Here is a 17718-nt window from a genome sequence, read left to right as displayed (position 1 = left end):
GGCAAAGTATATAATACAAAGAATAGGTCTTCAGGGATAGACTAAGAGTTCTGTATATACTTGAGATACATATAATGTCCCTCACCTACCTTTATAAATACTTGTAGTACTCTAGCTACTCAGGAGGCTGAGATCTGAGGTTCACATTTAAAGCTAGCAGGGGCAGAAAAGTCTTTGAGACTCATCTCCAATTAACCACCAAAAAACTAGAAGTGGTGCTGTGGCTCAAAGTGGTAGAGCACTAGCTTTGAGCAAAAAAGCTCAGGACAGTGTCAAGGCCGAGTTCAAGCCCTATGATGGACAAAAAAAAAAAAAAAGTCTCATGACTTTTATGCCTGGGTTAGCACTGAACCTCAATCTTCCAGGTCTCAACCTCTTGAATAACTAGTATTATAGGCATGAGCCCCTGGTATCCAACTCTGCATCAGATGTTTTGAATACCACATGTGAGTAAAAGCACACTCACTCTTTCCTTTTCTCCAGCATGGCTTTTTTCAATGTATCCAACACTAAACACTATTCTGTTTTTTTCAAGGAAACAGGCACATTCAATCTCTTACCCCAAAATGAAAAGTCCACATGAACTTTCTGAAATGACTGATTTTACAAAAGAATTTGAAATTGCTTCTAATCTTCCTTGAAGCTTTTTTCCATGCTTGCATTTCAAATAAGATGAATAAGTAGGCACTCCTTCCATTCCCCCCAAAGAATAAAAAGCATGCATAAGCAAAAATAAATAATTTTAAATATAATTTTATTATTATTATTAAGGTGTACAGATAGGTTATCATTTCATAAGTCAGATAATGAGTACATTTTTCTTGTTGGACAATACTGCTCCTTCCTTGTTTTCTACTTCCATCCCTGCTTGTAACTTAGTTCCTTTTCCACAAAATGTATACTGAATAGCATGATTGTATTTGCTTGCTTATCCTCCCTCCCTCCTTTTCTGTATCTTCCCTTTGCTCCCCCCTAAATAAACCCAAAAGCAAAAACAAACACTAACACCACAAACAATAACAACAAATATAAAAAAAAAAAAAAGCTGGGCAATGGTGACCCCCAACTGTAATCCTAGCTACTCAGGAGGCTGAGAACTGAGGATCACAGTTCAAAGCAGCCCCAGCAGGAAAAATCCTTGAGACTCATTTCCAACTAACTATTGAAAGTCAGAAACCGTGCTGTGGTTCAAAGTGGTAGAGCACTAGCCTTGAGCACAAAAAGCTCAGGAACAGTGTCCCAGGCCCTGAGTTCAAGCCCCAGGAACCCTACCCTTCCCTTCCCCCCCCACACAATGAAATCCCTTCCTCATAACAAATCCAAAAAACAATTCTAGATAGACAGGTTCTCAATGTAAAAGGCAAAACTATAAAACTTCTAGTGGAGAATGAGATGCTTAATAAGCTTAGAGTAAGGAGGCCTTCCTTAAACAAGTCACCAAAGTGCACACACTGCACACTGAAGTCCACATTTGGTGGAAGAAACAACCAACCATAAACAAAACAAAAAAGTTTAAAGAGGAAGTGGCGCTGTGGCTCAAGCAGTAAAGCACTTGCCTTGAGCTAAAGAGCCCAGAGACAGCACCTAAGCCCAGAGTTCAAGCCCCACGACCAACAACAACAACAACAAAAAAGTTTAAAGAGCAACAACCAAGCTTACACCTGTGACCTTGGATAAACTCTACAAGTCTTCAGGTCTCCAATTGCTCCTTTTCATTTTATTTTATTTGTGAACATACTGTACAGAGGGGTTACAATTACATGGGCAGGATAATCCATACATTTCTTACCAAGCATTGCAGCCTCCTCCTTTGTTTACCCTTCACCTCCCTTCCCAGCCTCCCCCCTCCCCCCCACCCAATCCTTCCTCCCCTCCCCCCCCACCGACATTGTAAAGCTTGTTTTTGACATGACAATTTGTACTTCTCATTGTTGCAACAGGTCCACCTGAATCCTTAAACGACTTGTTTTTCCCCATCTCCTCCACAAGTTATACTGACATCAAATATCTTCAAGGAAATAGAAGAGGCAATCCAAAAATTCATATGGAACAATAAAAGACCCCGAATAGCAAAAACGCTCCTCAACGGAAAGAACACTGCTGGAGGAATATCAATACCAAATTTCAAACTCTACTATAAAGCCATAGTAATCAAAACAGCTTGGTATTGGCATAAGAACAGACCTCAGGACCAATGGAATAGAATGGAAAACCCAGAAATGAACCTACAGACCTATAGCTATCTAATCTTTGATAAGGGAGCTAAAACAATAGAATGGAAGAAAGACAGCCTCTTCAGTAAATGGTGCTAGCAAAATTGGTTAACTACTTGTAGAAAACTAAAGCTAGATCCTTATATATCACCCTGCACCAGAATCAACTCCAAATGGATCAAAGACCTCGAAGTCAAAGCAGACACTCTGAAAACATTACAGGATGGAATAGGAGAAACCCTAGGTATCCTTGGCTCAGGCCAATTGCTCCTTTTCTAAAGGAAAGAATATTCCATGATACTTTTTACTAATATCACATAAAAATACATAAAAATTATTTTTCCATGTAGTCTGTGAGATTTACAAAGTAAATTCTAACCAAGCAAGTCTTTTTGATCGAGAGTATACTGCTCATGGGGGCCTTGCAAGCCTGAGGCTCTGGGTTTGATTCCTCAGCACCATATAAGCAAAAAAAGAAAAGAAAAGAAAAAAGCCGGAAGTGGTGCTGTGGCTCAAGTGGTAGAGTGCTAGCCTAGAGCTGAAGAGCTGAGGGACAGCGTCCAGACCCAGAGTTCAGGCCCCATAACCGGACCCCCCCCCCAAAAAAAAAAAGAGTATACTGCTCATCTAAAAGTGATCACAAACTACTTTTTCTTAAATGAGCTAACTAGATGGATAGCATTCTGTGTGCAGATACCTTAAGAGGATGCAGAAAAAGAGAAGATAAATGTTTGCAAGTCTCCCAGAACTGTAGAGTATAAATAACTGAACATGCTGACAGTGTTTAAGGTTGACCTTGATAGAATAGTCTATTTCAAATGCTCCTAGATGTAAAATGCACTCACTGGGGTAAACTGACCTTGCTGGGCATTTTGCTTGGTCATACTACTTCTCTAATAAAATGCATAAAAGCAGAAGATCCTGGAAATATCACTAGCACAGGAATCAAAGAATTTAAGCATATCTATCCACATACTCCTGACAAGTAAAATTTCATCATCCTAGACAGGGATAAATTGTGGCTGCTTGCCTGAGTAGCTAGGGGAATGAAAATATTAAGAACAGGATGTTCCAGTAGGATTTTTTAATAACCACCAGCCAACTCATCTTTGTACCATTTTCTGTGACACTACCAAACAACCAACCCAACATTTCATTAGCTTCCCAATGACATTTTATGATTCTTAGACCTTACAGCCAGACCCTTATTAAGTCATAAATAGTCATATTAAAATGATAATTAACAAAGGCTTTGTAGTAACTATATTATGCAACTATCAAAAAATAAGACTAATTCAAGGGATCTTAACCTAGGCTTATAGGATTCAGGGACTGCTGAATCTCTTGGAATTATGTGAAAAATACATGCACATGGCTGATGGAGGATCTTATAGCACACAAAAGCTTTTTTGGGGGGGAGGTCTCTGACCCAGAAAGGTTACTGGGTACTGTGGCTCATGTCTGCAATCGTAGCTAATCAGGTGGCTGAGATTTGAGGATCGTGGTTGGAAGCCAGCCAGAAACAGGAAAGTCTGTGAGACTCTAACCTCCAATTAACCACCAAAAAAGCTGGAAGTGGAGCTGTGGTTCAAGTGGTACAGTTGCACCCTGGAGCAAAAAAGCTCATAAACAATATCTCACCATAAAAAAAAATAACTAATTAAAACTTAAATTAAAAAAAAAAAGCCAGAAATGGAGCTGTGACTTAACTGGTTGAGCCCTAGCCTTGAGCTTTTTTTTTCTTTTTTTTTTTTTTTTTGTTATTTTAAAGGTGATATACAGAGGAGCAGCCTTGAGCTTCTTAAAAAGCTCAGGGACAAGCCAGGCACGGGTGGCTCATGCCTGGAATCCTAGCTACTCAGGAGGGAGATGTGAGGATCGAAGTTCAAAGCCAGCCTAGGCAGTGAAGTCCATGAGACTCTTACCTCAAATAAACCACTAGAAAACTGGAAGTGGCGCTGTGGCTCAATAGGTAGAGTGCTCGCCTTGAGCTGAGGGACAACGCCCAAGCACAGAGTTCAAGTTCCACAACCAACCCAAAAAAAACAAAAAACAAAAAACTCAGGGACTCAGGCCTTGAGTTCAAGCTCTAAAACTGGCACTAAAACAGAAAAAAAAAAAAAAGACAAACTTACTAACAAGAACTAAAATTTACCAACTACTACTCATAAGAAATTATAGTTCTGCTGACTGGCAAGTAATTTGCAAAGCCAGATCACTTTAGCTACATAAAATAAATATCCACCTGCACTTATTAGCTAATCAGGGCATGAAATTAAACTTTTTATTTGAAAAGAAATAGCTGCTTCAAGGCTGCGATTTAGTCTGGGAAGCAAATATTAAGGTCATCCTCTTCTCAGTGATGTTTATAGTATTTCTGATAGAGGAGACAAGAAAGAAAGCCAATTGGCAAACTTATATGAAAGTAAAAATACCTGTGACATGAAAAATTTGCCACTTGACTTTACTAATTGTAGATTCAACTGAACCAAGCTCCTGAAGAGTGTAACAGAGATCACTTACATACCTGAAACTTTCCCCAAAGTAACCACTATAGATAACTACCCAATTTGGCTTAAACTGAGAGGTCAGGTTTGTTTTTGTTATTGTTTTGTTCTGTTTCAGCCAAGTAAAGAAAATTCAACAAACATGAATGCTAAAATAGCCAGGCGCCAGTGGCTCACACCTATAATCCTAGCTATTCAGGAGGCTGAGATCTGAGGATCACAATTCAAAGCCAGCCCAGGGAAGGAAAGTCTGTGAGACTCTTATCTTCAATTAACCAACCACCAGAAAACTGCAAGTGGTGCTATAGCTCAACTGGTAGTGCACTTGCCTTGAGCTGAAGCGCTGAGGGACAGTGCACAGGCCCAGAGTTCAAGCATAACCTTAAAAATAAAAAAGGCTGTTTTTAAACTTACTTTAGCTTTTTATTTGGGGAGGAGATGTGTCAGTTGTGGGACTTGAACTGTGGGCCAGGGTGCTCTACCACTTAGTCTATAAAGCCACTTCCGGTTTTCTGGTGGTTAATTGGAGATAAAAGTCTCATGGCCTTTCCTGACCAGGCTGGTTTTAAACCATGATCCTCAGATCTCAGCCTCTTGAATATCTAGGGTAACAGCCAACAATGCCTGGCAAAAAAGCCAATTTTGATTAGCCAGTTATCAAAATTTCCCCAACGTCTATCAAAGTCTACTAGCACAACTTCAACTTAGACTGGACCAAATAATCTATAATAAAGAATTGGCTTAAGCCACTTGGAAAGGTGGCTCAGTGGTAGAGTGTTTACCCTGCATACATACATGACGCCCTGGGTTCCATTCCTCAGCACCATAGAAGCAGAAAAAGCCGGAAGTGGCCCTGTGTGCTAGCCTTGAGCTGAAGAGCTGAGGGACAGCGCTCAGGCCCAGAGTTCAGGCCCCGCGACCGGACCCAAAAAAAAAGACTTCTAGAAAGTAGAACCAGAGAGCCAGGTCTTATGCACACTACAGCACACATAAATTTACATTCCAATCTAAACCAAGTACAAGATATTTCAAAGAAAACATACGACTAGGGCTGAGAATGTGGCTTAGTTGTAGAGTGCTTGCCTTGCATGCAAGAAGGCGCGGGTTCAATTCCTCACTACCACATAAACAGAAAAAGCTAGAAGTGGTGCTATGGCTCAAGCAGAAGAGTGCTAGCCTTGAGCAAAGAAGCTCAGAGACAGTACCCAGGCCCTGAGTTCAAACCCCAGGACTGGCCAAAAAAAAAAAAAAGAAAGAAAGAAAAAAGAAAAGGAAAAGAAAAGAAAACATACTACTGGAGGAGGCTACAATGCTTGATAAAAAATTACTCATTATCTTGCCCATGTGATTGTAACCCCTCTGTACAGTATTTTCACAATAAAAATAAAAATTAAAAAAAGAAAGAAAGAAAACATACTACTAACAAGACCGGTGAAACTCCTATACTACTGGTTATAAACAAATCACCATTAGTCCACTCAACAACACAAAAGTCACTTGGCAGAGTTTTGATATTTTCCTTAAATACCTTTGAAAACAAGAATCAAAAATATGAACTCTTATAAAAAGAGCTTTATTGTATTTTTATAGCTTATTATATACCTTGTAACAATCATTTTGTTAAATGTGAATGTCAGTTTTATTTTCAGTCCCTTTTTTCCCTGGCTATTTACAAGCTTTGTAAGAATCATTCCTTAATTAAGTCTAAACATAGTTTTATATAAATGGATTCCTGGAAATAAAACGTTCAGACTTAAGAAATGATTGTTACAGAGACAGTAACAGGCCGTAAAAAAACGAATGCCACTTTAAACAAAGATTTCTCATTTTAATTAAAAAGATAATCATCAGAACATTCCTACACTTAACAGAAGCATTTCAAGGAGCGTCTTTGGAAAAAAAAAAAAGGAATATCTTATTCAGGCTTCCATATTTAAGTCAAAGTTTCAGTTGTTCTGATAAGAATTCTAATGTACTCTACATACATTTTAGACACAGATTGATAAAGAATATGTCCAAATGAGATAAACCTTCTAATTCCATTTTTTTGTTTGTTTTATTTTGTTTTTTGTTGACCATGGGGCTCGAACTCCGAGCCTAAGCCCTGTCTCTGAGCTCTTCAGCTCAAGGGGAATGCTCTATCACATGAACCACAGCGCCACTTCCAGTTTTCTGCTAGTTAATTGGAAATAAGAGTCTCATAGACTTTCCTTGCCTGGAGCTGGCTTTGAACCGAAATCCTCAGATCTTAGCCACCTAAGTAGCTAGGATTACAAGGTGTGAGCCACCAGCACCCTGCCTAATTCTTAAATATGAAGAGCCTAATTTTTTTTTCTTTTTGTCGGTAATAAGGCCTGAACTCTGGACCTGAGTGCTGTCCCTCAGCTCTTCAGCTCAAGGCTAGTACTCTACCACTTGAGCCAGAGTACCACTTCCAGCTTTTTCTGTTTATGTGGTGCTGAGGAGTTGAACCAGGGCCTCATTCATGCAAGTGATACAAGCACTCTACCACTGAGCCACCTTCCCAGCCCAAATAGCCTATTTCTTAAATATGAATGCTTCCAAAAGATATCTTTCTACAAGATACTGATAAAATTCCTTTAACAATACTTACTTTTTGTGCTGGTACTAGGGCTTGAACTCCAAGCCGGGGTAAGGTATCTGAGCTTCTTTTTGCTCAAGCCTAGCACTCTACCAACCACTTGAGCCAAAGCACCCCTTCCAGCTTTTTCTGTATATGTAGTACTAAGGAATCAAACACAGGGCTTCATGCATGCTAGGCAAGCACTCTACCACTAAGCCACATTCCCAGCCTAGGAGTTTGAACTTGGCCTGGTTACTGTCTTTTTAATTAAACTTGAGCTTTTGTGTGCTAGTACTCTACCACTTGAGCTACAACTCCACTTCCAGCTATTTTGGTAGTTTTAATGGGGATAAGAGTCTCAAGGACTTTTCTGCCAAGGCTGGCTTGGAACTGCAGACCTCAGAGTAGCTATTGGCATGAGCCACGGGAGCCCAGCTCCACTGGTTTTCTAAATGTCATGCCTAGATGGATAGATGGTTTGAAAACTGTTAAGAGGTGTAATTCCATGAGGTTTTCAATCAACTCATTTGACTTTTTTTTTTGGGGGGGGGGGCCAGTCGTGGGGCCTGAACTCTGGGCCTGGGTGCTGTCCCTTAGCTCTTCAGCTCAAGGCTAGCACTCTACTACTTGAGCCACAGCGCCACTTCCAACTTTTTTCTTTTTGCTTATGTGGTGCTGAGGAATCAAACCCAGGGCCTCATGCATGCAAGGCAAAGCACTCTACCGCTGAGCCACCTTCCCAGCCCCTCATTTGACTTTTAAACTGTTTTCAACGCAAAGCATGCAAAATTTAAGCCTTCCAAGGTTAGGCTACTGTAATAATCAACTGCAATGTGAAAAACAGATACACCATTTACTTAGGTCCTCTATTTAAGTCACGTTGTTTAAATTATACTGAGCCCTAACCTGAATCATTCTATTTGACAATATTTCTGTATCAACACATAACTAAAAAATTGTTTCAAAGTAAATTATATCTACCCATGGAAAGAAATAATAATAGGGAAGCTATTTTCCAAACTTGGCAAATTAAGTACTGACACAAGACTATCCAAAGATTTAATAACTAGAACTCTACAATCATTAATGAAATTATGTCCCAACTTCATAAAATGGGAGTTACATACATATATACACACTGAAACTAAAATTGGCAAGAGAAATAAATAGGCTCTGTGTGGAGATGGGTTACTAGCAGGAGCAGGTTAGGCTAACAAGGAAAGTAAGGATATATACAGTCCAAGTTCTTTGGTTCCAATCATGAAAACAAAACAATTGCTACAGAAATTGCTATAGAAAGGGGAGAGGAAAGAAAAGTGATGAAGTGAGACTGATTGGAATACATTGTATACAAGTGTACAAATGTCACAACAAACCCCCCACTCTTATAAACATCTGAAAATAAGCCGGGTGCCAGTGGCTCACATCTGTAATCCTAGCTGAGATCTGAGGATCACCAGCCCAGGCAGAAAAATCCCAGCGAGACTCTTATCTCCATTATCTGCCCAAAAACCAGAGGTGGTGGCTGTGACTCAAGTGGTAGAGCAGTAGCCATGAGCACAAAGAGGCGCAGAGACAGCACCCAGGCCCTGAATTCAAGCCCCACAACCCATCTAAAAAAAAAAAAAGAAAAGAAAGAAAGAAAAAGAATGAAAAAAAATGGACATAAAAAGCATAGTTCCAGGCTGGGAAGGTTGCATGCATGAGGCCCTGGGTTTAATTCCTCAACACCATATAAGCAAAAAAAAAAAAAACCATAAGTGGTGCTATGACTCAAGTGGTTGAGTACTGGCCTTGAGCTGAAGAGCCAAGGGACGTGCCCAGGCCCAGAGTTCAGGCCCCATGACCAACCAAAAAAAAAAAAAAAGCATAATTGCTTCATATTCATTAAACAAGTTTAACTTCTAGCTAATACCCAACTAAATAATCACTGAAACATTGAATTATCAATCATTTAAATTTACCACTTTTATAATGGTAGATGATGAAATAGACCCTAGTAAAAGGGATGGGGTATACCTCAGTGGTACAAGCACATTCTTAACATGTAATAGGCCCTTAGTTTACTTTCCTGAAATTCTCCTTTAGTTCAATTAAAAAAAAAAAAAAAGACTGAAATATGCCAAGTGCCAGTAGCTCACACCTATAATCCTAACTACTCAGGAGTCTAAGATGTGGAAATTGTCAGCCCAAGCAGAAAACCATGAGATCTCTCCAATTAATATGAAAAAAAAAAAAAAACTGGACTGGAAGCATGGCTTCAAGTGGTCAAGTGATAGAGAAAAAAAAAAAAAAAAACAAGCAAGAGCACAAGGCCTTGAGTTCAAGAGCAGATGCAGTATAGTACACCCTTGAATGCATCTGGTCTACAAAACATTTATCCCCCTGGTATAATTCCCAGGTATGTCTGTCTCTATGATTTTTCTATAAACCCTCAAAGTTTCTCAGACATCTAAAAACTTTAGCACTAGATCTCTGTAATTTTAAATTTTGATGTAGAGACGGAATTAAAAATCTCTAATCTTGCTACCAAGGGAGTTGTTAGAGCACTAGTATCCTGCTACAGTTCAAATTCTGTTACTAATGCCTTTGAAGTAACATCAATAAGACTTATCCTGCCTAAAATCAGAATACTATGATCAGCCCAACTTTTCTTTTTTTGCCAGTCCTGCAGGGCCTAGCACTCTACCACTAAGCTACCTTCTCAGCCCAAAAGGATAAAGGGTTTTGAAATGTAAGCTTTTGTCTTAAGGGCTGGGAAGGCGGCTCAGCATGCATGAGGCCCTGGGTTCCATTCCCCAGCACCACATAAGCAAAAAGAAAAAAAGCTGAAGTAGCGCTGTGGCTCAAGTGGTAGAGGGCTAGCCCTGAGCTGAAGAGCTGAGGGACAGCGCCCAGGCCCAGAGTTCAGGCCCCACAACTGGAAAAAAAAAAAAAAAGATTTTGTCTTAAAATGGTTTCTATTCAAGATGGAAGACACACCTCAGATTATTAAGAGGATGTGGGTATACGTGTACACACGTATACACACACACACACATACACACTTTTTTTTTTTCTGGTCGATCATGGGGCCTGAACTCTTGAGCCTAGGCGCTGTGGTCTCTCAGCTCTTCATCTCAAGGCTAGCTCTCTACCACTTGTGCTACAGCACCATTCTGGCTTTTTCTGCTTATGTGGCACTGAGGAATTGAACCCAGGGCCTCATGCATGCAAGGCAAGCACTCTACCACTGAGCCACCTTCCTAGCCCATGGGTATATATTTTGAAATTACTTGAATATGATTACTGATTTCAATGTCATCTATGTAAATAACTTTTAGTCCATTCAAACTAGCCAATCAGAAACAGACTGTGAACCTGAGCTCAACCAAACTGAGCAGAGGAGCCAGGCTTGCTGTCCTAGGGAAAGGCACCCTGCCTGCTTTGTGGACTTGTTTTGCCAGATTTTTATTGGTGGCAGACCCTTCTACAGAAATACATTTTGTGTTGAGACAGTTCTTCATGTTCCTGTCTACCATTGTGATTCCCATGGTTCTTGGAAAGCATATTCATAATGTTGAGAAGTTAAACTACAACAAGAGAAGTCTCCTTCACACATTCTTTCTGCTACTACTCATAAACTATTTGTATTTTAGGTCTGACTACCCCAGTATAAGCATAACTATAGCAGCAATTCTCTATTACATAAGCTCTCTTTAATATTAATAGAAATTATTTCCCTTCATTCCTATGTCGTGTGTGTCTGTGTGTGTGTGTGTGAGAGAGAGAGAGAGAGAGAGGGAAAGGGAGAGGGAGAGTGTGTCATGGGACCTGAACTCTGGGCCTGAGTGCTGACCCTCAGCTCTTTAGCTCAAGGCTAGCATTCTACCACTTGTGCCACAGTGCTACTTCTGGCTTGTTTTGCTTATGTGGTGCTGAGGAATCAAACCCAAGGTCTCATGCATGCGAGGCAAGCACTCTACCACTGAGCCACCTTCCCAGCCCTCCTCTTTGTGTTTGGCCTCAACTGGATTTGATCAAAGTGGCAATGTGTATGTGTGTGTGCACACGCCCATGCACTACTCCTGGGTTTGAACTCAGGGTCTGTATGCTATCCCTGAGCTTTTTATGCTAGCACTTGAGCCACTGTTTCACTTCCAGCCTTTTAAGTGGTTAATTGGAGTCTTTCCGGACTTTCCTGCTTGGGCTGGCTTACAACCAGTCCTCAGATCTGAGCCTCTTGAGTAGCTAGGTGTAAGCCACTAGAGCTTGGCCATAGTGGCATACTTGCTTTGTTTTCCTTTCTTGGACTTTCCAATCCAGGACATGAAAAGGATTGGCAATATCTACTTCCTACTTTCTGGAAGTAGGAAGTACTCCACTACTTGGAGTACAGTCACCATGTTGGGAAAACCAAGCAACCATGGAAAGAACAGCTCATAGATAACTGAAAGACTTTTAAACCTAGCTGAATTTGCAATCAGTAGTCAGCCACATGAACCCAGTCACAGTCTGAATTCCAGCCACGTGGGCACTCCAGTCAATACCAAGTGAAGCAGAAAATCCATCAAATTTAAGAGAAATAAGACATTGATTTTTTTTTTAAGCTACTAAGTTTTGGGGTGGTTTGTGTCATACTTTCTTTTTTTTTTTCTTTTGGGTCTGATCGTGGGGCCTGAACTCTGGGCCCTGGCACAGTCCCTCAGCTCTTCAGCTCAAGGCTAGCACTCTACCACTTGAGCCACAGCGCCACTTCTGGCTTTTTTTCTTTTTGCTTATATGGTACTGAGGAATCGAACCCAAGGCCTCATGCATGCAAGGCAAGCACTCTACCACTGAGCCACCTTCCCAGCCCCCTTGTGTCATACTTTCTATACTATTTCATCTATAAAAAAATTATCTCACCGGGCACCGGTGGCTCATGCCTGTAATCCTAGCTACTCAGAAGGCTGAGATCTGAGGATGACAGTTCAAATCCAGCCCGGGCAGGAAAGTCCGTGAGACTGATCTCCAATAAACCACTAGAAAACCGGAAACGGTGCTGTGGCTAAAGCGGAAGAGCGCTCGCCTTGAGCTGAAGAGCTGAGGGACAATGCCCAAGCCCAGAGTTCAAGCCCCACAACGGACCAAAAAAAAAAATTATCTCAAGCCCAGTTGCCAGTGACTCACACCTGTAATCCTACCTACTCAGGAAGCTGAGATCTGAGGATCACGGTTCAAAGCCAGCCCAGGCAGGAAAGTCTGAGATTCTTATCACTAATAAACTCAGAAAAAGCTGATGTGGTTCTGTGGCTAATTATTTCGTACCAAAAAGGAGGCACAGAAATGGAAGGAGAAAGGTGAACAAATACAGTCACGGTATTCAGTAGCCATTATGTAGAAAATGAACTATGCAACTTGTAGGCAGGGAAGGAAGATAATCTGGGGAAAAGCAAAGGAAGGGGTGATACTGTCCAAAAAGAATTGTACTCAGAGCCAGGTGCCAGTGGCTCATGCCTGTAATCCTAGCTACTCAGGAGGCTGAGATCTGAGGATCAGGTTCAAAGCCAGGCCAGGCAAGGAAAGTCTGTGAGACTCATCTCCAAATAACCACCAGAAAACTGGAAGTGGTGCTGTGGCTCAAGTGGTAGAGCACTCACCTTGAGCTGAAGAGCTCACGGACATGGCCCAGGCCCAGAGCTCAAACTCCACAACCAACAACAACAAAATTGGGCTGGGAAGGTGGCTCAGTGGTAGAGTGCTTGCCTTGTATGCATGAGGCCCTAGGGTCAATTCCTCAGCACCACAGAAGCAGAAAAAGCTAGAAGTGGTGCTGCGGCTCAACTGGTAGAATGCCAGCCTTGAGCTGAAGGACAGTGCCCAGGCCCATAGTTCAGGCTCCACGACCAACAAAAGGAAAAAAAAAAAATTTACTTCATCCAAGTTTCAAGCATTCCCTCACTTAAGTCTTAGGACTGGTTAGACAAGAGTACATTTACTCTCCCTTAAAAAAAAAAAAAATCAGCTGGAAGTGGTGCTGTGACTCAAGAGGTAGAGCACTAGCCTTGAGCTGAAGAGCTGAGGGACAGCACCCAGGCCCAGAGTTCAGGCCCCATGACCAGACCCAAAAAAAAAAATCATGGGACTGGGAAGGTGGCTCAGTGGTAGAGCGGCTTGCCTTGCATTCATGAGGCCCTGGGTTCGATTCCTCAGCACCACATAAGCAAAAGAAAAAAGCTGGAAGTGGTGCTGTGGCTCAAGTGGTAGAGCACTAGCCTTGAGCTGAAGAGCTGAGGGACAGCACCCAGGCCCAGAGTTCAGGCCCCCTGACCGGACCCAAAAAAAAAAAAAATCAAATTCTTCCATATATATTTAAGGACGAAAAGACAGGCTGACTCTATAACAGAACCTATATATATTCCCTCTATCATTTTTATTTTCCTGCTCAAATCATCTTCCAGTTCCTGCTTATAGTTCTGTTGACCAAGGAAATATTAGGAAAGGTCCTTGAGGACTTGCCAAAACTGAAGAAATGTCAGTATTCCAAGGTTATTTGTTATCAATTGTTTTTAGAAGGTAAACAATTTTCTTAAACTAGTTTTCCCAATTATTTGAAAATAAGCTTTTAAGTCTATAGACTGTGAATTACGGTCAACTCAGAATTGACCATTAACAGCATTTCCTTATGGACCTAGTCAAAGCTCTATATTAACGTAACTAGAGACTCAAGAGTGAAGACATTTCATATTGATATCCTAAACAAATTTCACCTTTGACGATTTTAAAACTATGGAAATCACCATTGGTTCACATCTGTAATCCTAACTACTCTGGAAGCTGAAATCTGAGGATCAAGGTTCTAAGCTAACCAGATCAGGAAAGTCCATAAGACTGATTTCAAATTAACCACCAAAAACAAAAAACAAAACACAAAGGAGCTGAGGTTCAAGTAGTAGAGCCTTGAGCAAGAAAGCTAAAAGGATAGTGCCCAAGCCCTGAGTACAAGCCTAAGTACCAGTTGTTTTTTTTTAATCTGACTGAAAGGATAACCCTTCCATGTGTACTGTGAATGAATCACTTGATGGAAACTTAAACAATATATCTTATCACAAGATGAATGAATAAACATATATATTATAGCGGGGTAAACGGTATCAAAAGGAAGTTGTGACTTACTCAGATTCATAATAAGGCTGCTACTGAGCTGAAAGAGAATACCAAATCTATAACTCCCCCAAAACTTGCTTCATTTATTAAGGTGTCATTCCTGGTGACTTCTTCTAGTTGGCCTTTTCTCAAACAGTTGCCACAATAGCAAGCAAGGTCATAAATTGAAATAGGTAAATCTTTTTTCACTGGCTTCTTCCTGTGAAGACTGATTCAACATTTAATAAAATGGAAGCCCCCAAACTGCAAACTACTACTTGACCATCTTCATGTCCACTTTAACTCAATCAGGATGTCATTTTTAAAACGTAACTCGCTGGTACATAGCAGAGATTAAATACTTCAGAATGTTCCTAAGCTGAGGTCTAAAAGGGAGTAATAAGGATGATCTCATAATGTCTCTTTATGATCTGTAAGCCACATTGTTCCATAAATCTGACACAGGTGTCAGGATTAAGTCAGCTCTCTAAATAGGAATACAAAATAAGCAGTTGGCACGTTAATGACTTAAATCTAGAAGCTTGTAGAGAACTAAGGCAACTTTCACTTAGTTCTAACACTCCCCCCCCCAAGAAAAATTCAAAAGTCACTTCTTAATATTTTTAAATTTCAACAATGAGAAGAAACCAAGAAATATCTTCAAGTCCAATAGAATTTTGTTAATAATACACTTGAATTTCAATCAGGTGTTTTTTGAAGGTACTTACACAAAAGTTTTTTTTTTCATAATCTTTGAAATAATCTTTAAAGAATTTGTACATATATATATATATATATATATTTTTTTTTTTTTTTTTTTTTTGTCAGTCATGGGGCTTGAACTCTGGGCTGGGTGCTGTCCCTCAGCTCTTCAGCTCAAGGCTAGCACTCTAACCACCACCACAGCACATCACTTCCGGTTTTCTGAGTGGTTTATTGGAGGTAAGAGTCTCACGGACTTTCCTGGGCTTTCCTGCCGAGGAATGGCTTTGAACCATGATCTTCAGATCTCAGCCTCCTGAATAGCTAGGATTACAGGCATAAACCACCGTCACCTGGCTAAAATATTCTTGTAAAGAGCAGTTAAAGCCTAAATTCAATAGGATTTGTATTTATATTTAATTTGCTGTTGTACTTTAGGCAAAGAAACAATATTAAAAAAGGAGTAAGTTTTAGCATGACAAGTCATAATTACTTCTGATAAAGACCTTACTACAAATAATAGCATAAAGGCCTCCTGTTAAACTGAAAGTCTATGCATTCCATTATTTGTTAGCTGTAACCAGAGTTAATTTACACCTATCCTAGGTACAGTAGAAGCATCAGATTAAAAGCATCAAGTATCACACTAATCAAATTTGCCAAATATAACCATAGCAAAATGTAAATCATGATACAAAGTGAAAGGAACAGGATCCAAGGGGTTTAAACCTACCCACAAAATCCAATCCATGCTCACACTGTGATTCCATCTACTACTGACAGGTAACTACCAGTCCTGACTTAATTCACATCTCCCCAATATTGGCATCTTTTCATCTCCTAAGTTTCTGCACTATCTCATCACTTATGGGTCTTTGCAACCCTACTTTCCATGGCTTTTCCTCTCTTACAAAGTGATACAGTACCTGGCCTTTACATCTTTTTACCTCACCATTTAGGTCTAAGTTTTGTTTTGCTTGACCCTATTAAGATATTAATTTTGCCTCCAGTTTGATGTTTCCATGACCAATTAGACTCTTACTTTTGTCACTTTGTCCTTACTACAAATAATTTAGCCTCCCTCTTCAAATTAAAGTAACTCTTCTCCAGGCATTTGTAATTCTGACTCACGGTCAAGGAGATCTTCCTCTTCCCAAGGAGACTTTCACTACAGACCTTGGTCTTCGCCCTTATCTTCCAGAGTATGCCTTCCTCCCCGAGTTTGTCAACAGTAGTTGGACTGTGGTGGGATTCTGGACTCTTCTCAGTCAACAAAACCAGAAGTCTCCCACAGCCTAGGCCTGCCCATCCACCCAGGCCTGCCCGTGCCTCCACCCCCACCCCCCGGCCTCCCATCTGGCTTCTCACTTCGCCCTGTTCCCCACCATTCCCTTCTCCGGAATGCACCTCCTCTCCCAGGTTGTACCCGTAACCCTGACACGGGGAAGGCCCTGCCAGTGGCCCCTCGGCGTCTCTCCCCCGGGTTTCCTCCGTTGTTCAGTAACTGTCCCCACGCCTTCCTTCCAGGGCCCCGCGCGCTGCCGGGAGCCCCCTCCTCGAATAAGCTCCCGCTGTCACTTGGCCTCTTTTCCACAAGATGGCGGAGCTGCTCCCCACCCCCTCCCTAGGTCCCCCTCTGTAACCCTCTGCCTCCTTCCCGGACCTCAGGTCTCGTCCCTTCAGCCGCCCGGCCGCCAGCCTCCGCCCGGGGTCCCGCTGCCCGCTCCTGTGGTCGGCGGACAGCCCAGGCCCGAGCCCACCCACACCACTAACGCCCCCGCCTCCACTCATCCTCGGCCTACACCACATCCTTACCATAAACTTGAGCGCTTTCTCCTGCAGTACCGCCTCTGCTGGGTCCATAATCGCCGAAGCCACTGGGTCCGCTCTCTGCCGGGGCCGCCCCTTTGGTGCCAGGCCGCAGCCAACGCAGAACCCGAATCCCGCCTCCTCTTCCTTCCCCCGCCCTCTCTTACCTCTCCTTCACAGGCCGGGGGACCCACGAGGCGGACCAGCAGTTCTGCGCATCCGCGACGGGTAGCCTTACGGGATTTGTAGTTTTGAAGCGTCCCGTGGCAAAAGGCGAAGCTATGCAGGGAACCTCAACTCCCGCGGGTCACTGCGCAGGTTCGCGGCTGCCGCCAAGCCAAATCTAGACCTCCCCCCCCCCTTGCACCCCTCCCCACACACACACACCATGCACGAGATGAAATGGACTGATGGGAAGTGTAGTTTACAGCATCTATGGATGGAAAAGGGGGCGGGGGCGGAGTGTCTCCATGGTTACCGAAAGACGCTAGTGGCGGCTAGCCTGGCTTTTAATATCAAGATGGCGGCCCGTGCCTTACCTGTATACAAAATTCTGGGAGAGTATTCAAGGGTCCTCAGGCCTCTCTACCCGTGATGTTAGAGAACCAGACCCTTCCAAATTTCATATATCTGGTGCTTTCAGGAGGATTGCGACCTAGAGGGCTTAAGCCAATGGACACGTGGCAGGAGCTCATACAAAACCAATGCAGGTTTCCAAGGTCCTTCTAAGTTACTGACTCATATATACATATACATATATTTTTTGGGGGGGGGGGCAGTCCTGGGGCTTGAACTC

The 17718-nt window shown here is 42.0% G+C and overlaps 1 protein-coding gene across 1 annotated transcript in view; it reads right to left on the bottom strand.

Annotated features, from left to right (window-relative positions):
- Btrc (beta-transducin repeat containing E3 ubiquitin protein ligase) overlaps positions 1-17061 on the bottom strand; it is a 165268-nt gene extending 148207 nt beyond the window's left edge. Inside the window, exon 1 of the mRNA XM_013017590.1 lies at positions 16929-17061. Within this exon, the coding sequence (XP_012873044.1) occupies positions 16929-16976 (48 nt within the window). The 5' untranslated portion in view covers positions 16977-17061. The remainder of the gene's footprint in view (positions 1-16928) is intronic.
- Positions 17062-17718: the final 657 nt, after the last annotated feature.

This window comes from Dipodomys ordii, unplaced genomic scaffold, assembly GCF_000151885.1.
Source record: "Dipodomys ordii isolate 6190 unplaced genomic scaffold, Dord_2.0 Scaffold36, whole genome shotgun sequence".
NCBI lineage: Eukaryota > Metazoa > Chordata > Mammalia > Rodentia > Heteromyidae > Dipodomys > Dipodomys ordii.
The sequence above is the reverse complement of the archived record's forward strand: the minus strand, read 5'-3'. Positions and strand labels throughout refer to the sequence as shown.